Consider the following 26,501-nt stretch of genomic DNA (forward strand, 5'->3'; position numbering starts at 1 on the left):
CACTTCTGGCTGAAACTGAGTCACTTGACATAGTTAGCATGTAAGATATGAAATTGACAAAGCTTCAAATGCTTTAGAAATCTGGGGAAAATTCATAAACCCATAATTATTTTGTGGGAACAAAAAGTCATTCACGCATGAAGCTGTTGGAATCCTTCTCAGGAAACCGATAAAATAAATGGTGGTGGGTTTGGTAAGAGCCACACGCTCCATTGGTATTTAATATATGCCGGTATTTTGTCCAACCTCCCTTAGTTATAATAAGGTGGTAATAGTAAGTGTGCGTGTGTGTGTGTGTGGTAATCTTTTCTGTAAGATGACAAGTTTTAGCAGAGAATTGAGAGGGGCATTCCAGCAGGACACAGGCATCCATACAGACTCGAAACGTTAACTGTGTTCCTCTCCGTAGATGCTGTCAGACCTGCTGAGTTTTTCCAGGTATTTTTGTTTTTGTTCTAGATTTCCAGCATCCGCAGTATTTTGCTTTTAACCACAGGAGAACATGGATTTGAAATAACACAGTTCACCACTGAGTTTCTAAGTGTTCAGCACATTTACAGTGAATTCATTAGTCTACTATTTTGGTGGAAGATTTGATCAATTTAAAATTAATGAAGGCTAATACAACATGATAAGCCTTTGTGTGCTCACCCTCCCTCAGTATAATTTCAGGACCTGTATCACAGCATAGGAGCATATTTCAGCCTATCCATTATAAGATAATTCATGGAAATAAAGACTTGCACCTTTCACTGCTTCAGGACATCCCAAAACACTTTACAGCCAATGAAGAACTTTTGAAATGCAGTCACTGTTGTAATGCAGGGGGGGAGGGATCAACACTGTAGCATCAACATAAAGGTGTGACTGCAAACTTTGGCACTTGTGTCGCTAAGAGAATGTTCTGGAAATTAAATGCGATGTATATCAGAAAATTAAAGTTCTTCTTTGCTGAAGAACAACTGGAAATAACTGCAACAATAAGGCTAATGCGTGGTCTCCACAGCAACTTCAGGCCAGACTATATACAAGGACCCTACTGAATTATCCACATTGGTGATGCATTTGCTGCCTGTATAAAGATTCACACCAACACAACCTAACATTTTCTGTTTTTGGTACGTCAAATGGTAATTGCAAAGTAAGCTTGAAATTATTTAAATCTTAATGGGTGATTATCAATGGTAGACAGCCAACATCAAAATTGTATGATTTTATTTGTTTTATTTCTTCCTCACCAGGTTTCTATTATATCGATCCCAATCAGGGCTGCCCCAATGATGCACTTCTTGTTTACTGCAACTTCACAGCCGATGGAGCAACTTGTTTGCCAACTTTGGAAAATGAGGTACTATAGACAAAGAAAGTGAATTAGAAGATCCCATCATAATTTGGGACATTATTCCATCCCAGAACTGGAACTATCATTTAACATCAACACACCTGCCATTGTTGATGGTATGGTGTTGTTCATTGATTGTGGAGATCACAATTTTGTGCTAGATTTTCTTCTTCACCTGGGTAATCAGCGGAGGAAAGTTGAGTTGGGCGATTTTCCACTGAAAGTGATGTCCGGCATATAAGAACATAAGAAAATAAGAAATAGGAGCAGGAGTAGGCCATTCGGCCCCTCAAGCCTGCCCTGCCATTCAATAAGTTCATGGCTGATCTGCCCCAGGCCTCAACTCCTCTTTCGTGCCAGCTCCTCAGAGCCCTTAACTCCCTGATATTTCAAAAATTTATCTCCTCTTTAAATACTTTCAGTGATCTAGCCTCTGGGGTAGAGAATTCCAGACATTCACTACCCTCTGAGAGAAGAAATTCTTTTGCATTTCAGTTTTAAATGGCTGTCCCCTTATTCTGTACTATGTCCCCTAGTTCGAAACATCTTCTCAACATCTACCCTGTCAAGCCCCCTCAGAATCTTGTATGTTTCAATAAGATCATCCCTCATTTTTCTAAACTCTAATGAATAAAAGCCTAACCTGTTTAGCCGTGCTTGATAAAGTCAACCCCTTCATCCCAGGAATCAGCCTAGTGAATCTCTTTTGAGCTGCCTCCAATGCTAGTATATCCTTTCTTAAATATGGGGACCAAAACTGTACATATTACATGCTATAGATGACCAAACTTGGGCAACAGTATAAGACAAGTATCCAGATTACATCATACAGTGTGCTTCCAATTAGACTTTTAACAACAAGGAACACCAGTGTTATGGGTATCCCAGACTGACATTCTACATTTTGAACAAAACATTCAAGGAGAAAGGGAAAGTAATGTAGTAGGAGGAAAGAAATTGGATAATGGATAAATGTTCACCAGTTGAACATGGATAGTTATGCAGTGACACTAGAGAAGCTGCGATTATTGTCCTTAGAGCAGAAACAGTTGAGGAGAGATTTAATGGAGGAGTTCAAAATTGTGAGGCACTTTATTTTTAAACATATATAATTGGAGTAGGAGGAGGCCATAGGGCCCATTGTGTATGCTCCACCATTCAGTGATCAAGGCTAAACTTTTACATCAACTCCACAGCCTGAATTTCACGCTTCCCCGTCGGCAGGTTTTTAGGTGGGGGCAGGAAGTGTGAAATTGAAGGAACGGGATACCCTCTGGGTTCCCACCCGCCCCAACCTCGTAGTGATTTTACACTGGGGTGGGGTTGGCCTCAGATGGGACACCCTTCCTTTCCCCTAATTGAGGCCCTTAAGTGGCCGATTCCCAATCCCAATTGATGCTCATTCGAGCGTGAAACGGTTGCAGGGCCCTCGGAGTCAGCGGGGATGTGTTCCCCGCCAACTCTTCGGATGGCAGGAAGGGAACCCCCACCATCTGAAAAATTCAGGCCCACTTTCTTGCCCCAGTCCACCACCGCCCCCCAACCTTTACCCTTGATTCCCTTCGTGTCCAATAGATTTCTGATAGAGTAAGAGAAACTGTTTCCACTGCCAGGCAGGTCAGTGAGCAGAAGGAACAAATTGAAGATACCTGACCAAAGAATGAGAGAACTGATGAAGAGAATTAGTTTTTTACACTGTCAGTTGTGATGATCTAGAATGCACTGCTTAAAGAGATGATGAAACCAGTTTCAAGAGTAACTTTCAAAAGGGAATTAGATATGTACTTGAAAAGGGAAAAAAAAACCAAGACTGGAGAAAGAGCTGGGAAGTCGGATTAACTGGATCAATCTTTTAAAGAGCTGACATAGTAAAGATGGGCTGAATGGACTCCTTCAATGCTGTAGCACTCCGATTTAAGAAGCTTATTGCAGAAAAACTGTTTTATTCATTCATTTAATTTATTTTTTAAGAGGAAGAACTTTATTATTGGAAATTGAACTCCTTGACTAATAGCCTTTTTCAAAATATTATCCAGGTACCTACAAAAGGCTGGTTCAAAGTCCATTCGAAGGAAAGTGCACATCAGTGGTTCAGCTCTACAGAGGGAGGATTTTTGGTGAGATAAGTAGAATCTGGGATCTAAAATGTTATTTAAAAAAGAACCACAGTGTATCCTACGATTTAATTTCAAGCTTCATATTTTCCACACCTTGTTTTAATTTTGTATTTACAGTTTGAATATCCTGGAGTGAACATTGTGCAGCTTCGTTTTTTAAAACTTCACAGTACGTACGGCACCCAGAAAGTAACCTACAAATGTAAACCGGGTCTTAATTCCTTCAAGATGAATATAAGTGATCACAGAACAATTCAATTCATGGGTGACAACCAAAAGAAAATATATAATGGACATAAAGGCTTCTCAGTCAATTTTGATGGATGCTCAGTAAGTTTTCAGTAATTTATTTGATAATGTTGTAGACTTTTATGTGTCATGCACAGTATTAATATGCAAGAATATTGTATTCCGAAACAAGGTATTCGAACAATTAGGCCATAAAAAGCCCTAAATAAATGTGTGCTCTTGTTTTTCTTTTATAAATAAGATGCTGGCAAGCTGGGAACAAACTTCAGAAACTTGCACTAAATGAGCAGAGTCTGCAGCTGCATTGTTAAAAGCAACTGTTATATAGGGAGTGAAATTTTCTGTTTTTGAAACTAAGTGCTGTGGCGGGTGAGCTCCGTGGCGCATTTCCCGCTGGTCGCAGTGGTGGGAAATCACACCCAATTTTGCACTCAGAGGCTCATCAATTATGCACAGACGAGTAGCTTTCCGAATCACATGGTGGGTCTGGAACTGATTCATCCACCCCACCGTCACCTAATGGGGGTCAAAGTTCTGGACGCTATATTTAAACATCATCCACGCAGACACATTTCACTCTGTACAGCCCAGCTGCCTTTCAAGAGACCTTTAGAGCACAACAGAAGAAGAAAGCTGTCCCGAGGTTTAGCCATGACTCCCTCCAGGAGTATACCAACACCGGATTGTGCTTTACCCGAAAGATGGCTCCAGAAAGCACAGCAGCCTCACCTCTCCAGCCTGGGAGGCCATAGCAAGCCAGGTCAGTGTGGCTGCCAACCGCTCTGCAATGCCATTCAGTGCAGGAAGAGGATGAATGATCTTGTTTGCTCTGCCAGAGTAAGTCAACCTTCAGCCTCACACTCTCATCATGGCATCTTGCACTGAAAGGGCTACACTCTTCAGGAATTGCACACAACATTAGCAGGGGACACATATCAGCACTGATTGTCTCACGGATACTTTCACATCACCAGCATCTCATCCATCATGCTGCACAAACTCCATCCTCAGCCCTTTCTGGAGAGGGCTCACCATACCCAGGAGGCCTGCATGTTTCCCAACCTCTGCTCCATTCCTTCTCATCACATTCCTTCCTTTTGTCTTCATGCAGTTCAAGCTTACTCACATCAGAAGAGAGCGATGCCAGACGGGAGGAGGGACAGCCAACATCACAGAGCTGTTCAAAATTTGAGGAGGATGGCACTGAGTTGGCTGGGGAGGATAGGAATCACTCCTGTGGGGAAGGTGAAATTGGCTTCTCCCAGAAACCCAGTATGGATGGGACCTCCATGAGTTCATCACCTCCTGACATTCGCAGTGAGTGACATGCAATCTTGTATTCTGCCTGCACAAGCACAAGGCCTGATGGGATGATGATATCTCCAAACATGCGCTCATCTCACTGTCCGCTGTAGGTTCTCACTAAGGTGGTCACGACTGCATCAAGTTCTTTCGCATGTGGCACTTAGTCAATTGCACCCTACACTTTTAGGAAGCCTAAGATAGCTGCAAAACCATTAAAATCTAGTATCTTCATCAAGTATGAACCTCACATAATGAGCCTTGCTGTAGAGGGCATCTGTCACCTCCTTGATGCATTTATGTGCGGCGGCCTGCAAGATACCACACAGGTCACCTGTGGATCCCTGGAATGAGCCACAGGCAAAGACATTGAGTGTGGCGGTAACCTTCAGGGTCCCAGGCAGGGGATGTCCTCCCACTCTACCGGGCATTAGATCCTCCGGAAAAATGTGGCAGATGCGATTCGCCACATCTGTGGACAAGCGCAGATGAGCACAGCTTTGTGTCTCACTCATCTGCAGATAGGAGAGCCTTCGTTGATGGACCCTTGGTTGAGCGAGTTGCCTCCATGGGACGGGTCTAACCTCCTCGTCCTCTGGCTCTTCCTGGAGCTCCCCTGGATCCTGGACCTCAGGTGGGGCCTCCTCCCCTCTGCTGGGCCGGTCCTTCTTTTCCTCCTCTATTCCATGAGTACCATCAAGGAAGGTAGCATTGAGCCCAGGCTCCATTCTTGTTTGCTCCTTCTCTCTGTGGAATGATCAATATAACAGAATAATGAATCACGGGGAAAGATGGCTAAGCTCCCACTCGCAAACAACATGCCAGAGAGACAGAGTGTGTGGAAGACAGCTTGAATGCATCTGATGACGCAGAGAAGAGGAACATCACAAGGAGAGTTCAAAACCCTGGAAGTGAACCCTTGCGGAAGGTGTCTGAGAGAAAGCGTCGGTTTGGGAGAAGATTCCAAGGTGAGGTCTTGGCGAGCGGAGATTGGAAACCCTCGTGTGAAAGATGGTCCGAACACAACCCCAGGAATCCCTGATTCTGTTCCTGGAGCTGCCTTTCCATGAGAGTCACCATGTGCGCTGCACAACGTTGTGGCTTCTGACCTGTGCTGCCACCTCCTCCCAAGCTCTTCTTGTTAGGTGCGGTGGCCTCCTCCTTCCATCTCTGCAGACAAGGGTGTCCCCCCTGGCAGCCACACCCTCCAGGAGGACCGCGAGGCACTCGTCCGAAAACGGGGTGAGCCGAGTGCCCACCCAACCTGCCCTTCCGCCTGATGTCTCCAGCTGCACTTGAGGCCATAACATCAGTGTTCAGAACACTGCAAATATGTTCTTCCCTGGCAGCCTGCAAGGAACTGCCTGTGCCATTTTTAAAATGGCCGCTGGTCACCATTGGACCTGGCGGCCAACAGGTGCCCACCCGCGCCCGGCCCTTCCCGATCATTCAGAAGACGCGTTTCACACTAGGCGGGCCTTAATTCGCCAGCCAGCCTGAAGTCGCGGTTGGGGGCCAATTGCGGGCAGCGGCCCGTTTCCTGACCGGTCGCAGGCCCGCCGATCACGCCCACCAAGGGTAAAATTCAGGCCATTGATTTTAGGCTTTAAACAGATCCAGCAAATTAACACAATATCCCTGGGCAGTGGAATTCAAGATAGCTTTCTCCAGCTTCGGTTTCTATAGACAGCAGGCTTATGCACAAATGCTGGAGGCTTCATTAAGGCTACTTCATACACTTCTGTTAGATCTCACAGTGCCTTCTCCTGACACATAGCCTCATTCTCCTTTATATATGTTTCTCCCTTTTTAATACGTAAATTCCATTGTTTCCATATGTCTTTGGAACTTTATCTTTCTCATAATATAAATCTTTTCATGTTGCCAATATTCTCATTAACCTCTTTGAAATGCAAACCTCCCTTCATCTATCTAAAAATGCAAATTCCTGTCACACCTTACATGCTAAGACCCCAACCATGTTTACCTACTTAGCACTTTAAAGACACTTCTACACCTTCTTTTGATAGCTTCAACTTGCAGTCTGCTTGGCTACAGAATGTAATTAAATCACACGCACGGACAGACCCAACTACTGACCCCCATAAACCTACTTTACAATAAACCTGAAAAATATTATGAAAAATATTACACGCTCATGACACTTGGCCCCAGACCAGGGACTATGGCCAGGATTTTCCGGTTGTCAGGTGGGCTCAGTGGGAGCGAGCGGGAGCAGCCACGAAACAGACCACTGCCTGGGATCAGGTCCTGACTGTGGTTTAATTGGCCAGCCAGTGTGAATCACACCCTGCAGCACTCAGCGCTGCCGGGGTGGGGGGCAGGAGGAGGGCAAGCGCGCACTGTAAAACATTTAGTAAAAGAAGATTTATAAACGCAAAACCTAAAAACTTAGCAATGTTATAAACTTGTCCCCTCATGTGACTGTCACATGAGCAGGGATATGTTAGAAATTAGTTTGAAAATTTTGGTTTTTTTTTGATCACTGATCGAAACCTCATCCCGCCCGTGGATGAGGTTTTGGAAAAACTCTAAAGGCCGCCTGGCCGATTTGCCTGCCTGACAAGGTTGTCCGGGCAGCGAAAAATTAAACTATGACTTTAATGGCCTTAATCGGCCGCTTGATTGTCAGCGGGCATGCTGCCGACTCCTGTTTGTGCCCGCCGCCCGAAATATCACGCAAGTGCGCGATGACCTCGGGACGCTCACCCAACATCATCGCGCATCATTTTACACTTGTTCAGGTCGGGCAAACGCCTGCCCGAGAAGCGAAATATTCTGCCCTATGACTGCCTTTATCTTTGTTGGCCCATTCCTTCCTGACTGCTGATAACACAGTGTGGCTCCTCCCTCCACCACCTTCCACGAATCTCTGAGCAACCCCTCCCTCATGTGAACTCCTTTCCCCTCACCCACCTCCATGAGTCTTTGTTCCAGCCTTCCCCTCTTGTGCCAAATTAACACCACCACCCTCGTATTCCTGAGTCTGCATGCTTCCCCTTCAATTCGTGTAGGTCTGTTCCCATTCCACCCACTACTGTGTCTGCGTTCCTGTCTTTGATGTTGGGCCAGGTTCCCCACCCTCATTCTCCCCTCTGCCTGCTATCATTTTCCCCCCATCCCCTGACCCCTCTGCCTGTCATTGTTCCCCCCCATCCCTCAGCCCCTATCCCCACCTTTTCCCATTGTTTCCTGTGTCACCTTCCCTCATTCCCCCATCCCCCACTCTGGTCGCAGTGCTGGTCTCTGCCTGGGCCCCTGTCCTACATGAGCCCCCACATAACACCCGTCTGAACAACAGAGGAAGCCAGTGAGGGGAGCAAGCCTACACCCCCGCCAGTGTAGCGTCTTGCTGGCCTTGCTGAGAACCTGGAGCGGTACTGCTGTAGGTAGGCTCCGAGCGATGCACTCACCTCAAAGTAATGAGCGAAGCGAGGGCCATCAGCTGCACGCCACTTAGATCCAAACGTGTTTCAGACCGATCTATTTTCCTGCTGTCGTTGCACATAATTGGGAGGGGCTTCACGATTCCGGCGAGTAGCATTTTTAATGAGCATTCATGAGATGGTAATGCATGCAAATGGGATTGCCACTGTGGATCAGCATGAAACCCAACCTACCATCCGCCCGCCATGAAGGTGGTGAGCAGAAAATTACAAACTGTTTTCTCAACGGCGGGCTGCCCATATGTGGCCTTACTCCAAATTTCCTGGCTCTGCCCCCCACAAACCTGCCGTGGACAAGATGGGAAAATTCACTCAGGATTTCAGTTAAGTGTTGACATAAAAGTGCAACCAAATATGATGATAACTACTGTAAATGCACTTACAATATTTTTGATACATATAAATAATAAATGTAAATGCTTTGAACCTTTTCAGTGCAGTGTAGGCGTTAGTACTGAGAATATTTTTGTTACCTGAGTATATGATTCATAGAATTCCCTGTATTTCCACTCATTTTTTTATATATCCTGTGTATATGTAAATAGTACATGCATTCTGACACTGCCAAATGGTGTCCCTATTGTAATAACATCAGTTACGAAGCATCAGTGATGAGCAACATTTTCATTTTTTTTTGTCTTGTTTCAGTTGAATGATTCCGGGCCTCATGAAATTGAGTTTGAAGTCACCACTGATGAAGTTGATCTACTACCTCTCAGAGATTTGGCAGTCTTCAATAATGGTGATGGCACTCAGGAGTTTGGCTTTTCTGTTGGTCAAGTGTGTTTTTATTAATCATGCAAACCAGCAAAACCAATGGACAATATAAATACCTGTTTTGCACCAGCCAAATAAACCAACAATTGAAGACAGGACAAACTTTTATTTTTCACATGACTTATTGCAAGACAAGTGCTTTTACAAAAGCTGCATCTTTTTTTTTGTTTTGCAAGGCATTATTTACAGAGGCCTCCATTAACCTTTGGACTAAGGCCCTACTGAAGGGCCATATATTGTTTACAGTAATGGCGCAACTTTAAAAGATTAGCTGCCAACTTCTGCAGCATTTGCCTGCCACCTTATACATACTGGATGATACTGATGCAGGGTCAACGCCGGGTTTTGCTGTATTTTCATATTCAAGGAAGTACCTAAATTTAAGCTCTCAAAACCTTATTAATGAGCACTGATTTCACAGTTTACAAAATTATTACAGTTATTACTGTTATTATTAAGAGACTATTAGCATATCCATGTCCAATTACAAACAATGGCATTGCCAGTCAATATTTCACTATATCATCAACACCTAGCCCAGATCTTATCCTTCAAAGTATGATACAAAACAGAGTCCTGACTGCAATAATACACGTGAACATCATTTCCATGCTTTCTTCTGAGAGGCACAATTGATGTTTATATCCAGCAGTTGTGATACAAGCCAGACATTTCACGTCAGTACTGATCAGCAGCAGAGCCTCAATTACAATTGCTGTCAGTGGATTTTGACTTGAAGTCAGTAACTCAGAACACTGTCACCATGAGTTAGCCAAGATTCAGCATAAATTACTGAAATTATTCTTGCATTCCTAAGAAAACCACACTTCCAGAATACATTTGGTTCTTTGTATTTGTTACACATTAGTAATAATTCATATATATTTTACCAATACTACCAAAAAGACATTTTATTGAAACGATGCCTACTATTGACACTATACAGCTGAAGTAAACCAGAATAATTTGCCAGCACATAACAGTTTTGTTTGTAATCTACAGCAGAAAATTTCACCAATCCTATTTGCCCATCTTGTGGATAACTTTGGCATGTTAAATACCGCATAATAATAATAAAGTGTCTCCTTTGTCAGTATATAAGAAAAGGAGACAACTTCAGGGACTAGCTGAATGAATCAATGCTCAAATGTGTATGTGGGAGAGAGACAATTTTGTCCACAAAGCCTTTTCTGGTTTTGCATTTCTTGCACATTTGCAACTTTGTCTTAATTAAGAAGGTTTGTATTTTAACCCCTTTTTGGCTTTGAGACCTGCAGATTTTATACTATGGGTTAGTTCATTTTACATTAAATACTTATAGATCTCCCTCCGTAATGCTAATTATGTATAAGGTGCAAAGGTTTATTAGAGTTAAAATAAGAAGGCATTTGTCTAGAATGTTGTATGTTGTATTTATATACCTTACCTGGCAGTGAGGAGGCTTTTTGTACTTTCCAGTAGTACTTTATCATAGCTCTTATTTTTGTCAATAATTTTGTGTAATATGCATCCTCACGGTTATAACATGATCCTGAATGAAAGTGATATGCTGGTCATTTTTGCTGATTAAAATTCCTATTGTTTTGTGAATAAATAAAGGTATTTTAAATTTACAAACAGTGCAATATCTTTGTATTTCACTGATGTAAGAGATCGATGTACTTCAATCTTTTTTTTTGCAAAACTTAAATCATTTCTGATAAAGTATTCACTTGACATTAATGAGCTTGATAGCCTCCTGTGCAAAAGAGGAAATTTCTATGATCAGTAATGAACAATAGACAGAACAGGAAACACCCAAGTATTGATTTCAGGGTCTTTGTAATTGGGTTTGCTTAGTTTTATTGCAAATAATTATTTTTAGAGAACAATTCTAGTAAATAGAAACAAATCAGCTTTAGTTCTACAGGAGGTACAGTGAAGGTTTTAAACATTCCACAGATGACAGAAAGATCTAATATTTACATGGTATCTTATTACATCATCGAGACATCAGAAAGCGCTTTACAGTTCATGCATTTTTCTTCAATGTCAGTCACTTTTGTTATTGTTGTCCATTTGAATTTAACAAAGTCCCAAAACAGCACATGGATAATCAAACTTTATGGTGCTAGTTTAGGAGGAATATTTGCCAGGCCACTGAGACAGTACCCTGCTCCTGTTTGAATACTGTTATGGGAGCTGAACAGGTTGATGGATCCTCAGTTTAGTATTGCATCCAAAAGGCAGCACTGCAACAATGCAGCACACGCCTTCAGGTGGAGCCTAGAAATGTCAGCCTGGACTATAAGCTCAAGTCCAGGGGTTTGAATCCATAACCATCTGACTCAAAGGCAACAGTCAGAAAGCAAGTAGGCATCCTGATTTTCCATTTCACTCCTGCAATTTTGTCAGAGCACAAAATGGTTCTGCCTGCAGTAGTACCAAGCAGTGATTTTGCTTACCGATGTATCTTGCTCCCCTCTTTTCTTCCTTTGTCTTCCCCTTCCCCCGCACTTTCCTCTCCACTTCAAGTAGCAGTGTTACCTGTGCAGCTTTGCAAGGGAAGGAGGAGAGACTGAGAGTGGGAAGGCTTTACTTTTTGCAACACATGTTCAATTTTCAGCAGCTGGGAAAATATTTTTTTTTAAAAAGGAATATTGAATGGCATGTAACATCTTCCAGCCTCAGGAGAAAGATTTGCTGTACTTGAAAATGGTGGTTTCTCTTGAAGATAGAGAGTGAGAATGAGTGAAAAAGGTAATGGAGGTGATACAGGCAGCTGAACCTAGAGATTTGGTGATTATTATTGTAACTGGAATGAGTTTTCAGCAGTGCTTAAGAAAAACTCTGTGAAACCCTGACTGAGACCCGGTGGGCAGTATTGCTCATATCAAAAATGTTTAAAGTGTGACTACTCATACTTTATTGAGCTCAATTCTATCTACTTTTCTGTGTATACTCAGTTCACAGCACACTCAAATGCTGAGAGGAACCTTAATTTACACACAAGCAACAGACTTTGTATAGCATTTTCAAAGAGTAATAAGTAATTTTGGTGTATTTTAGGAGCAAAATTTTTGTCTGGGTGCAGAGGCACATTTTGGTGCATGAATGGCCATACTTAGTTGTTTTTTGGAGGAAATCTGACCTTTCTCCGCATTCTCGATCCCACACCATTTTCATCTGGCCCTTTTGTGGGTCGGGAATGGCTAGTGTGCAAAATACACACCCGCCCCCATTGAGGTTTGGTTCTCCATTTAAATGGGGCTTAAAAACTGGATTTCTTCCCAAATACAGTTTTCATCTGATGGTGCTGGATTTTGGAAGTGCATTAAAATCACGACAGGTTTCAGAGGTTGTGAAAAAAATGGAAAGACTGCTGAGGAGTCTGAAACATGCTGCGAGATAAATGTAAGGTGTTTTCACACCTTGCGTATTTGTTCATGTGCATTACAGTGCTTTTCCAATGGAGAAAGTACCATAATGCAGTGAAAAATGTTGCAAAATGTCCTGTTCAGCCTGTGCCGTCATCTTTTCTACTGCAATTTAAATGGCTCTAGTTGATGAAAAAAAAATTGCTTTGACACATGAAAATCTAACCACCTGCTCCTTACATTGATTGACAGGCACCCTGCTTTGAAATTTAAATAAGCACCTTCTCTTCTTTCCTTCCCAGAGCCTATTGTTTGGACAGCTGCTATCAATGCCAGGCTGAGTTTCAAGTGTTAATGTGTTTCAGCACAGGAGGTGTTCCATTCATCTGAGAATGAATGGCAGTTTCAAGAATTTGTAATAACAGATTGTCCCTTTTGTAATTTCTGGTTTGTTGGCACAAGCTAATAGGGTTACAAATATTATGAGGATACTTTTCACATGGCAGAATGCATTTTCTCACAGTATCAATGATATGGAGGCTTTTATTAAATGGTGAGAGATTTTTCTCCCCAAGGAATGTAAAATATTTCCCATTGATATTGCATGAAATCTATGGACTGTACATAGTGACCATAAGATGTAGGAGCAGAAACAGGTCATTCGGCCCATCGAGTCTGCTCTGCCATTCAATGAGATCATGGCTGATCTGAAAATCCTCAACTCCACTTTCCTGCCTTTTCCCCATAACTCTTGATTCCCTTACTGATTAAAAATCTATCTATCTCAACCTTGAATATACTTAATGACCCAGCTTCTACAGCCCTCTGCGGTGAAGAACTCCACAGATTCACTACCCTCTGAGAGAAGAAATCCCTCCTCATCTGTGTTTTAAACGGATGACCCTTACTCTGAGATTATGCCCTCGGGTCCTAGACTCTCCCACAAAGGGAAATAACCTCTCAACATCTACCCTGTCAAGTCCCCTAAGAATCTCATATGCTTCAATAAGGTTGCCTCTCATTCTTCTAAATTCCAATGAGTACAGGCCCAACCTACTCAACCTCTCCTCATAAGGAAATCCCTCCATACCTGGGATCAACCTAGTGAACTTTTTGTGGACTGCCTCCAATGCCTGTATATCTTTCCTTAGATAAGGGGACCAAAATTGTTCACAGTATTCTAGGTGTGGCCTAACTAGTGCCTTGTATAGTTTTAGCAAGACTTCCCTATTTTTATACTCCATTCCCTTTGAAATAAAGGCCAGCATTCCAATGTCTTCCCTATTACCTGCTCAACTTGTATGCTAGCTTTTTGGGATTCATGCAATTGGACTTCCAAATCCTTCTGTGCTGCAGCCTTTCTCCATTTAAATAATATTCAGCTCCTCTATTCTTCCTGCCAAAATGCATAACCTCACATTTTCCCACGTTATATTCCATCTGCCAAGTTTTTGCCCATTCACATAACCTGCCTATATCCCTCTGTCGACTCCTTGTGTCATCTTCACCACTTGCCTTCCCACCTATTGTTGCGTCACCCGCAAACTTGGCAATAGTACATTCACTTCCATCATCTAAGTCATTAATATATATTGTAAATAATTGTGGCCCAGCACTGATTCCGGTGGCACTCTACTAGTTATAGGTTACCATCCTGAAAATGTCTCCCTTATCCCACTCTCTGTCTTCTTTTAGTTAGCCAATCCTCTATCCATGCTAATATACTACCCCCAACACTATGGGCTCTTATCTTATTAAGTAGCCTTATGTGCGGTACCTTATTGAACGCCAATCCAAATATACTACATCTACTGGTTCCCCTTTATCTATCCTGCTTATTACCTCCTCAAAGAATTCTAATAAATTTGTCAAGAATGATTTCCCCTTCATGAAGCCATGCTGACTCTGCTTGATTAGATTATGTATTTCTAAATGCTCTTCTATTACATCCTTTATAATAAACTCCAGCATTTTCCCAATGACAGATGTTAAGCCTATAGTTACCTGTTTTTTTGTTTCCCTCCCTTTTTGAATAAGGGTGTTACATTGGCCATTCTCCAATCCTCTGGGACTTTTCTAGAATTTAAGGATTCTTGGAAGATTACTACCAGCGCACCCACTTTCTGTAGCTACTTCCTTTAATATCCTAGGATGCAACCCATCAGGTCCAGGGGACTTATCGACCTTTAGCCCCAATAGTTTCCTTAGTACTTTTTCTCTAGTGATAATTATTGTATTTAGTTCTCCCCCTGCCCACCCCACCCCCCCCGACCTGCTTTTTCCCCTTGGTTATTTAGTATTTTTGGAATGCTATTAGTATCTTCTACCATGAAGACTGAAGCAAAGTATTTATTCAACTCCTCTGCCATTTACTGGTTCCCCATTATTATTTCTCCAGCCATTCTCTAAAGGCCTAGGTTCACTTTGGCCTCTCTCTTCCTTTTTATATATTTAAAGAAGCTGATTGGAAGGCCGAGTCCAGACTTCACAGGTGCCTCTTCCCCAGCAGTCTTCTGAGTGTCAGGGAGCTCAGCTGAACCTGCCTCCTCCTGCTGTGGACACATGCCTATGCGGTGAGCACCAGATTGTGAACCTGCTCTAGATTTAGGTCCCACCAAAGCATGTGTCTCTGCACTGGTGGAGGGTGTGGTTAAGCGCTGTGACAGGTCTTCCAGGCTGTTTATTTCCAGCTCTTCAATGGAGGAGGTGTCCTCTTGGCTAGAGGTGAGGATGTGGGTGGAGCTGAGGGATTGGCTGGCTGAGGGTGCCTGTCGCTTGGCAGAGCTCCCTGTGAACCAAAGTAAAGATAATTAGTGCATGGCAGCACAGTCAAAAGCAGGAGAGAGAGCACTCACATTTGCGTTGAGAGAGGGATGATGTGGTGCATGATCCTCATGATGGTGTTTGCCACCGACCTCACCATTGCCGCAGGCACGAGTCAGTGCGATGGCACGCTCCTCAAAGTGAGTGAGGGGTCTAATGTGGCCACTCCACCCCCAGTCTGGGACCTCTCCCTGCTGCTGTGAACCAGCTTCTCCTGCATGAAAACAGATGGAGAGAGTGTGAGCAGGACACTTGGCACTGTGTGGAATGTTTGTGTGGTGAGCGGAGACATGAACGCGATGAGGACGTGGGCACCAGAAGATATGAGCCTGTTGGAGATGGGAGGGTGTGTGTGAGAGTCAGTGGTGTTGTCCCTTGAGGTGTGAGATCCCTATGGATGTGTGATGGGTTTGTGAGTGTGTGAGTTGAGAGTGATGAGAAGAGTTACTTACCCTGGTGGAACATGTGAGACCATTCATCCTGTTGCGGCACTGGGTGGCTGTTCTCTTTTGCAGGGCATTGACACTGACCACCGCTGCCATCGCCTCCCATGCTGGATTGGTGAACTTGTTTGTTGGTCTTCACCCATAGCGAGTGTAGAGGACATCACAGCGGGCCTCCACTGTTTCCAAAAGGCCCTCGAGGGACACATCATTAACTGGGGAGCTGTTGTCTTCTTGCTTTTCGGAGCCATGTCTCCTTTGCGGCAATCTTTGTCTGGAAGTGCTGAGAGGTGTTTGCACAGTTACATTTTAAATATGGTGGCGGCGAGGTGATGGCTTGGGGGAGGGGGGGCGTGAATGAGACCCCGCCCGCCATCAAAACAGCGTATTTCCCAGGAATGCATTATTAATGGGGCGGGATTGCGACGATACAGCGTGAAAAGTCGCCATTGCGGCCAACGGGTGTAACGTCCTTTTTCCCGCCCACTACTGCCCTTAGTGGGAATCTGGGATGATTCCTTCCCTCGAGCCAGCTCTACCATTCAATAAGATCATGGCTGATCTGATTGCAACCTCAACGCCTACCTCCCTACCCCTGATAACCTTTCACCCCCTTGTTTATTAAGAATCTATCTAGCTCTGCCTGAGCTCCACCTTTAAAATATTCAAAGACTCTGCTTCTCCTGCCTTCTGAAGACGAGTTCCAAAGACTCATGACCCTCTGAGAGTAAAAAATTCTCCTCATCACTGTCTCAAATGGACGACCCCTTATTTTTAAACAGTGACTAGATTCTCCCACAAGGGGGAACATTTTTTCCACGTTCGTCCTATCAGGATCTTATATGTTTCAATCAAGTCACCCCTTTTTCTTCTAAAGTCCAGTGGATAACAAGCATAGCTTGTCCAACCATTTTTTTCTTGCATTAAGCCTTGTTTCTTGGAATTTAACTTAACTAAACTATAAATAACTACATTATTTAGAGAATAATTAAAGTTAAAAAAAACTTTCTGTTCCCATAAAACTGAGAAAGAACATTCAATGAGAAAATAAACTACAATAAGAAACACAACAAATGTTATAATTCAAAATTCAAAGAAAAAAATGTATGACTCAATGAGAGTTAATTGAGAAAAGAATTGAAACAGAAGCTGAGTTTAAGGTAAAACAGGGAAAAACTTTACAGCAAGTTTTGAAGATCTTGAAGAAGGCTCAGTACTTGTAGTGATCAACAATGGCAGAATTATTCATTCATTCAAAAGCTGTCTGCCCAAATGTTCATCAATAAATGTGCAAGTTCAGCAAGGGGTATTATTTCAAGATTTAAGGCACAAATTTCAGCAGAAATCTGGTACCATGTGCACAAAGATTTTAATTGGAATTGCACAGCAGTGCTATTGAAAATAATCTGTTTATAAGGCTATAAATACCGTATGTTGTATAAGGATAACTGTTCTGTTTTGTCAAATTATCCCTGCTAACTGTACTTAAATTCCCTGTTTCCATCTTTTACAATTGGCAGGTAAAGGAATGATAATGATTTTCAGCAGGTTGCCAAAATGACAGCTTGTAAACTCAGTTAAACAAACAATTAGCATGCAATTCATTTTTCAGATGGAGGTATATTATAATAGGTCATATTTTCAAACCAAATTGAAATTTGATTGGGCCATGTGGGTACTGCTTTTTAAAGAGTAATATTGTCCAAAACAGGCAACAGGTATAAACTAAAATTTCACTCCAGCTCCATATAAGTGCATACACAATGTGTGAATAACAGCATTGTAATAAATGCCTTCCAACAAAAATGTTCTCATGATCCTGGGTTGAGAGAACTGTATCAAACAGCCTACTCAGAGGCTGAATCAGGACTAATACCTGAGTTATTATTTAAAAGACAAAGTGTGAATGAGGAAATGGAGACCACCTCAAATAACAGCAGATGAGGAGTGGGCAGAAGTTCACCAAGTGGTAGTTCCATCTGAGTACCGTGACGAAATTTTACGAGTGGCTCATGAAATTTAAATGGCAGGTCACTGAGGAAAACACAGGCTAAAATAATGAAACATTTTTATTGGCCAGGATTACATAACGACGTAGTTAAATCCTGCCAGATACATCATACATGTCAGGTAGTGGGGAAATCCCAATCATCAATTAAATCTGCACTTTTAATTCCAATACCAGCTTTTGAAGAACCATTTAGCAGGGTCTTAATAGATTGTGTAGGACCCTTACCAAAAACCAGAAGTGGGAATCAGTACCTTTTAACAATTGTGGATGTTTCAACAAGATTTCCTGAGGCATTGTCTTTGGGGAAAATTAGGGCAGAAGTGATAGAGGAAAAGTTGGTTCAATTTTTTACAAAATATGGGTCACCAAAGGAAATACAATCAGATCAAGGCTCAAATTTTATGTTCCAAATATTCAAAAATATAATGAATAGTTTGGGAATAAAACAGTTGAAGTCTTCAGCTCATCATCTGCAGTCACGAGGAGTGTTAGAAAGATGGCATCAAATTTTAAAGACCATGATTAAAGCCTATTGCCAGGAACATCCTAATGATTGGGATAAAGGAATTCCATTTTTGCTGTTTGCCATTAGGGATGCCCCAAATGAATCACAGGATTTGGTCCTTTTGAACTGATATGTGGGCATGAGGTGAGAGGACCTTTTAAATTAATTAAGGAAAAATTTATAAACCAAAGCTAAGAGAATACACTTTTGACCTATGCGTTAAATTTCTGGGAGAGATTAACCAAAGCGTGTGAGTTGACCTGGGAGCATTTGAAAATCACACAACAAACAATGAAAGTTAGAGCAGATAAAAATGCCAAAGCTCGAAATGTTGTCGCTGGGGACAAGGTGTTAGCATTGTTACCTGTCTCTGGTGAACCATTAAAAGTGAGGTTCATTGACTTTATAAAATCAAGAAGAAACTCAATATTGTAAATTATTTAGTGAGTACTCCAGAGAGGAGGAAGAGTCAGCGAGTGCGTCACATTAATATGTTAAAGCAATATTATGACAGGGAAGATAGTCAACATAGGAGTGTATTTCCAGTGGTAAAATAAGTGGGGAATGAAATAAAAATATCAGAACACTCTGAGAATGAATCCAAAGTCGAAAATTCTAAAGTCGATCCCCCAGTAATTAGATTGGATAATAAGGAGGTGCTTAAAAAGTTAGATGTAATATTCAGCTATCTTCCAGAAAACTGTCGAGGTAACTTTTTTTTATCATTCATTCACGGGATGTGGGCTTCACAGGTTGGGCCAGCATTTATTGCCCGTCCCTAGTTGCCCTTGAGAAGGTGGTGGTGGGCTGCCTTCTTGAACCACGGCAGCCCATGTGCTGTAGGTACACCCACAATGCTGTTAGGAAGGTAGTTCCAGGATTTTGACCCGGCGACAGTGAAGGAATGGCGATATATTTCCAAGTCAGGATGGTGAGTGACTTGGACAGGAACTTCCAGGTGGCGGTGTTCCCATTTATCTGCTGCCCTTGTCCTTCTAGATGGTAGCAGTTGTGGGTTTGAAAGGTCCTGCCTGAGAAGCCTTAGTGAATTCCTGCAGTGCATCTTGTAGATGATGCACACTGCTGCTACTGTGCATCGGTGGTGGAGGGAATGAATGGTTGTGGATGTGGTGTCAATCAAGTGGACTGCTTTGTCCTGGATGATGTCAAGCTTCTTGAGTGTTGTGGGACCTGCACTCATCCACGCAAGCAGAGAGTATTCCATCACACTCCTGACTTGTGCCTTGTAGATGATGGACAGGCTTTGGGGAGTCAGGAGTTGACTTACTTGTCGCAGGATTCCTAGCCTCTGACCTGCTCTTGTAGCCACGGTATCTATATGGCTAGTCCAGTTCAGTTTATGGTTAATGGTAGCCCCAGGATGTTGATAGTGGGGGATTCAGTGATGGTAATGCCATTGAATGTCAAGGGGCAATGGTTAGATCCTCTCTTGTTGGAAGTGGTCATTTGCCTAGCACTTGTGTGGCGTGAATGTTACTTGCCACTTGTCAGCCCAAGCCTGGATATTGTCAAGGTCTTGCTGCATTTGGACTGCTTCAGTATCTGAGGAGTTGTGAATGGTGCTGAATATTGTGCAACCATCAGCGAACATCCCCACTTCTGACCTTATGATGGAAGGAAGGTCATTGATGAAGCAGCTGAAGATGGCTGGGCTGAGGACACTACCCTGAGGAACTCCTGCAGTGATGTCCTGGAGCTGAGATGACTGACCTCCAACCATCTTCCTTTGTGCTAGGTGTGACTCCAACCAGTGGAGAGTTTTTCCCCGATTCCCATTGACTCCAGATTTGCTAGGGCTCCTTGATGCCACACTCAGTCAAATGCGGCCTTGAGGTCAAGGTCAGTGACCCTCACCTCACCTCGGGAGTTCAGCTCTTTTGTCCATATTTGAACCAAGGCTGTAATGATGTCAGGAGCTGAGTGGCCCTGGCAAAACCCAAACTCGGCATCAGTGAGCAGGTTATTGCTAAGCAAGTGCTGCTTGATAGCACTGTTGATGACCCCTTCTATCACTTTACTGATGATAGAGAGTAGTCTGATAGGACAGTAATTGGCCGGGTTGGATTTGTCCTGCTTTTTGTGTACAGGACATACCTGGGCAATTTTCCACATAGCCAGATAGATGCCAGTATTGTAGCTATACTGGAACAGCTTGGCTAGGGACGCAGCAAGTTCTGGAGCACAAGTCTTCAGTACTATTGCCGGAATATTGTCAGGGCCCATAGCCTTTGCACTATCCAATGCCTTCAGCGTTTCTTGATATCACGTGGAGTGAATCGAATTGACTGAAAACTGGCATCTAGGATGCTGGGGAGCTCTGGAGGAGGACGAGATGGATCATCCACTCGGCACTTCTGGCTGAAGATTGTAGCAAATATTTCAGCCTTATCTTTTGCACTGATGTGCTGGGCTCCCCCATCATTGAGGATGGGGATATTTGTAGAGCATCCTCCTCCAGTGAGTTGTTTAATTGTACACCACCATTCACGACTGGATGTGGCAGGACTGTAGAGCTTAGATCTGATCCGTTGGTTGTGGGATTGCTTGGCTCTGCATATCACTTGCTGCTTATGCTGTTTGGCATGCAAGTAGTCCTGTGTTATAGCTTCACCAGGCCAACGCCTCATTTTTAGGTATGCCTGATGCTGCTCTTGGCATGCCCTCCTGCACTCTTCATTGAACCAGGGTTGATCACCTGGCTTGATGGTAATGGTAGAGTGGGGGATGTTGGCCATTTCAGAGGGCATTTAAGAGTCAACTACATTGCTGTGGGTCTGGCGTCACATGTAGACCAGACCAGATAAGGACAGCAGATTTCCTCCCCTAAAGGACATTAGTGAACTAGATGAACAACAATCAACAATGGTTTCATGGTCATCATTAGACTTTTAATTCCATAAGGCATGCACGTGGCGGGCTGCACTTCAAGGGGAACTCGGAGCTGAGTGCACAGGAACACTGCACAGCGATTGCAAGGGTCACCTACTGGACTTCAAGGTTGAGGCAATTTTTTGGTGGAGGGTGCAAGGGCTGCCCTGCAGTTGAGGCAAGTTGTGGGGTAGGGGGCCAAGGGCTGCCCTGCGGTTGATGGTAGTGCACAAGCACGTGCAGGATGGAGGTGAGGGAAGCAGCCAAGCATCAGGGAAACCTTGTATAAAGTGACGATTCCTCCACTGAGACAGTTCAGACACAGCCACATTGACAAGCTTGGAGTCGGGCCTCTAGCTTATCTGCCCACCCAAGCAACATAGAGGCATGAAAGTGCCACCAAGTGCTCCAGAGCTTTTCACTCCTCAGGCACAGACTGCAAATTAATGAGCATTTTAGTGGACTGCAGAACAGTTGGACAACTGCATGCGTTGTACAATCCCCTTGCTAAAGCTGTCCACGGAGGTGCTCACAGCCCCTTGCAATGTTATCATCCCGGTTTGGACCAGTCTCCCCCATGGTTTAAGCTAACAGGGCAGCCTTGCAGCGCGGGTTAGGAGAATGCCTATGCCTGAGCTGAGAGCACAGCATGCAGTCCAGTGGCGAAGCTGCCACCAATCGGTCAGGTGGAGTGGGGCAGAGGAGGGTGGGTGGGGTTTTGGGCAGCCATGCAGCGCACTAAACTCTGGCCACCCAAGCGTTAAAGGGCCTTCAGACTTAACCAAGAGAGGTTCTTAGAACACCCAAGCTAACCCACACATCTCTCTTTCATTCTGCAGGAGGAATGTATCAGGAGCATGGAGCCTAGTGAACTAGCTGTGTACATCGTGGCGTACAGAGAGCGGAGACGATGGAGTAGAGAGAGATGGAGGTGCCTGGCTGCACAGAGGGAGGAGCAGCACCCTCAGAAAGCAGGGGCAGCTGGGGGTCCTGCCCCGCCGCTGAAGAGCCGCAGTGAGCCGTCATTGGTTGGCACCTTGCTGGACCCAGGGTCTATAGATGCTGCCTTTCGTTCCTGCAGATGACCAAGAACCAGTGTCACCGAAGACTGAGCATGTCTAGGGAACTGGTCGGTCACATCTGCCAGTTACTGCAGGATTTGGCGACACAGGGACATGGAGGGCATCCACCGCCAGTTGTCATGAAAGTGACAATTTTTACGTTAGCGTTCCACAGGTGACCTCTGTGGGATCTCACAAGCCTCCATCCAGAAATGTATCCAAAAGGTCATGGACTTCACCTTTGTGAAGGCACACAACTTTGTGCATTTCGCCAGGAACCAGGAAAACCAGGACACAAGAGCGATTGGGTTTGCCCAGATCTCGGGTTTCCCACAGGTGCAGGGCGCCATCAACTGCACTTACGTGGCACTCAGATCTCTGTCACAACAAGTGGTCAACTATGTCAACCGCAAGGGCTTCCATTCACTGAATGTGCTGCTGGTGTGCAATCACCACAAACGCATCCTGTAGGTCTGTGCTCGGTTTCAAGGAAATGTCCACGACTCCTACATTCTCGGTTGGTCGCAGATCCCTGACGTATTCCTGGGTCTACCGAGTCTGCAGGATTGGCTCCTTGGGAACAAGGGCTACCCACAGAGGATGTGGCTGATGACACCCATGTGGCAGCTTCAGACTGCAGCAGAGTGAAGTTTCAGTGAGGCTCATGCTGCAACTTGCACATTGGTGGAGCAAACCATCGTGATGCTGAAAATGGGGTTCTGGTGCCTGGACCGGTCTGGTGGAGCCCTGCAACATAGTCCACAGAGGGTGTCACGCATCATCGTCATCATCTGCTGTGCCCTTTACAACCTGGCACTACAACAGGGAAAGGAGCTGGCTGAGGAGGAGATAGAGGAGATGAGGAGGACGTTGACGGGGATGAGCGTGAGGAGGTCCTTGAAAGCGACGATATGAAGGTGATGAGGCTATTGCCCTGGCCAGATGAGGCAGATGCGCTTGGGAGGGACTCATAGCTGCTAAATTCGTGGAAGATGATGATGACGACATGCTGTGAAGAGACACCACAGAACCTCAAATTGCATCTGGGACGTTTGACTCCAGTCTGGCTGATGGCAGCACACATACCCTGTGATAATGCTCCTGTCAAGGAGACGCAACAGAGGCCCTAATAGTCACTTGATTCCAGGAGGATGATGATGTCATGTAGTGAGGACACGCCATAGATCTTCACATAGCCTCTGTGAATGTCTGACTCTTGTCTGGCTGAGGGCAGCTCACTTGCGCTTTGTGATCAAGGTCATATCATAGAGACGCAGCCATGAAACTTTAAAAGCACCTGATCCTTTGTCCACCTTCAGCACCTGTCCCCTTCAGGAGTCCAGCATCACTGGTCACACATGCTGACAAGATGGGGGGCCAGCCCCACATTAAAGATGCTGAGAGCACACAGAGAGAATGATGGAACCTTGTGATGCCTGCTCACGACATACTGGCAGCAATGACCAGCACCATCGAAGTGCAGATATCAGTAATGTGTCCAGGGAGTGAGAGGCTAGATCTGAAGGTTGCACAGAGCACAGGGAAGAGGCCCTGGACTGAGACACCTGCCTTTATCTTGTGCAGAAAGGTTTCACATCTGAGTGACATGAACACTGCTCATCAGAATAAGAAGCCACAGGCAGGGAGACATTCTCGGGAATTTACTTACAATAGTGAACATTATCTGCAAGTGATTAACACCCATAACCAGGCTGTGCAACTACATTTTCTTAATTTTTCTAACCCTGCTGCTACGTCTTGGTGCTCCCCGACCATCCACAGAGGAGGTGGAGGCAGCCTGCTGACTGCTACGCCATGCCTGTGATGACCTTGGCAGGCATGCTCAGGAGGGCTGATGCCTGGAGGGGCCTGGCCTGCCTTTGGGGTCCTGCTGTGTGGCAGTGGCACCCTCCTCGACCTGTGGAGCTGGAGCTGCTGGAGTCACAGGAAGAAGGGTTTCGGATGGACCGGACTCTCCAGGAGTCAACTGGGTGAATGGCCCCGGGGCGTGCACCTGCTGATCTTCCTCCTATTTTGTGCCTGTGGGCCCCTGGCTGACTCCTTGAGGAGAAAGGGTAGCTGGAGTGAGATCGAGCTGCTCTGCATCCCTCTTGTATTGATACTGTTGGAGGCCAATTATGGTGTCAGTGATGGCGTTCATTTCGCGCAGCAGTGCAGGAGCAATTTCCTGGACCAAGGTCTCCATGGCAGCCGCCATTCTACCAGTGTTGACCTCGATGTGTTGGCATGCTGGTAGTATCACCTCAGAGTGAAGATGGACGGACTCCTCTATTGTGCCTTGCAAACTGAGGAGTACAGCGGACATCCCTTCCTGATGTTCCTGAGCTCCCCCTTGCAGCTGCAGCAACTGAGGAATGACTGAGTCCAGAGGCTCATCATCTGACTTGGACTCAGCAGATTTCTGGCCTCCGGCAGTCGTCCAAGTGCCAGAGACATGGGAAGTCCCTGCCGCTGCCTGCTGTGGATCAGACAGTGCGATATGCTCACCAGATTGTGATCACGAGGCTACTCTAAAGCTAGGTCTCACCGAGGTGTGTGTCTCTGCACTGGTGGAGGGTGTGGGAGAGCACTGAGACTGGTTTTCAATGAAGGTGCCTTTGATTCCTCTTCAGAGGTTTCTTCAGGGCTTAAGGCCCTGGGTCGTGGACCCACTCAGCTGTTTCCCAGATGTGCCTGCGAAAGCAAGGAGAGATAATTAGTGCATGTCAGTGGCCTGTGAAAGAGGACACATCACTCACAGCATGGTTGTCTGATGGATGTTGCACTGCTGGATCCCCACTTGGTAGAGCAGCGCCGACCTCACCATCAGCACAGAACAGTGCAGATCCTCGCCAGCCGGCTGGATGACTCCATTTTCAAAGTCCATGAGGATCTTGATTTCAGGCATTCCTCCAGCAGCCTGTGACCTCTCCATCTTATTGTATGCCAACTTGTCCTGCATAAATAGAGATGGAGAGAGTGTAAGCAGGATGCCAAGCAGGCCAGATGATAAGTGTGCCTAGCATGTGTGGGTGTTGAGTGGTCCCATTGACGGGACAAGGACAATGAAGATGTGTATGAGAGACTGAATGGTGATGTCCCTTGAACTGGCAGTGGGTGAGATCCCTGTGGATGTGTGATGAGTTTGTGAGTGTGTGAGTTGAGAGTGATGAGAATAATGACTTACCCTGGCAGAACAGAGGAGATCACTCATCCTTTTTTGGCACTGGGTGGTTGTCTTCTTTTGTAGGGCGTCGGTGTTGATCACCACTGCCACTGCCTCCCTAGCCCAATTGGTGCTTTTGCTGTCCATCCTATGGCCAGAGTTGGGGTAGAGGACATCACGGTGAGCCTCCACTGCATCCAAAAGGTGCTGAGGGATGTGCCATTGAATCTGGGGGCTGCAGCCTTCTTGCCTTTCAGGGCCATGTTTTATTTGCAGCAGTCGTGAGCTGGAAGCGCTGAGAGGTGTGTGCATGGATGCAATTTAAATATGGCGCCCAGCTTGAGGAAGCAGTGAGGTGATGGTGTGGCGGGCAAATGAGAGCCCGCCTGCCGTCAAAACGGCATGCTTCCCAGCAATGTATTATTAATGTAGCTAGATTGGGACGATATGGCGGGAGAAGCCGCCATTTCAGCCATCGTTTTTCCCACCCGCTACCGCACTTAGTGCAAATCTGGGATGATCCCATCCTTTGAGTTTGGTGTTGGGTCTACAACATTTTGAAACCTTCATCTCTAACAACACTGCAGAGATTATTACTTATACAGACCATAAACCTCTAACCTCATTAGCAAAATTTCATACCAAGAACCTGAGACTATTTCATTGAAACTTAATGCTACAACCATTACATTTGAAAATTATTCATATAGCAGGAAGAGACAATATCCTAGCAGATGTTTTATCAAGAGTTTAAATGTGGAGGAACATGGATGTCCTAATCAGAAGGACCTTGTGTAAAATATAATTTTTATTGACAAGTCAGCTATCCTTATATATTTGATGTCAATACATTGTTCTGTATAATTAAGATAGAGATAGTAATAAAAGGAGATTGTTTAATCAAAAATGAAAACTCCTCTTAAAGATGCCTTTCATTTTTTTTTCTACGGGGAGGTATTATGAACAATGTATCATTTTAAGTTGAATTTATAC

The 26,501-nt window shown here is 44.6% G+C and overlaps 1 protein-coding gene across 1 annotated transcript in view; it reads left to right on the forward strand.

Moving 5' to 3' along the window:
* LOC144685615 (uncharacterized) overlaps nucleotides 1-10,871 on the forward strand; it is a 449,474-nt gene extending 438,603 nt beyond the window's left edge. Inside the window, exons 64-67 of the mRNA XM_078550317.1 lie at nucleotides 1,242-1,348; nucleotides 3,379-3,459; nucleotides 3,577-3,789; nucleotides 9,126-10,871. Of these exons, the coding sequence (XP_078406443.1) occupies nucleotides 1,242-1,348; nucleotides 3,379-3,459; nucleotides 3,577-3,789; nucleotides 9,126-9,272 (548 nt within the window). The 3' untranslated portion in view covers nucleotides 9,273-10,871. The remainder of the gene's footprint in view (nucleotides 1-1,241; nucleotides 1,349-3,378; nucleotides 3,460-3,576; nucleotides 3,790-9,125) is intronic.
* Nucleotides 10,872-26,501: the final 15,630 nt, after the last annotated feature.

The sequence above is a fragment of the Cetorhinus maximus genome, chromosome 10, assembly GCF_964194155.1.
Source record: "Cetorhinus maximus chromosome 10, sCetMax3.hap1.1, whole genome shotgun sequence".
Taxonomy (NCBI): domain Eukaryota; kingdom Metazoa; phylum Chordata; class Chondrichthyes; order Lamniformes; family Cetorhinidae; genus Cetorhinus; species Cetorhinus maximus.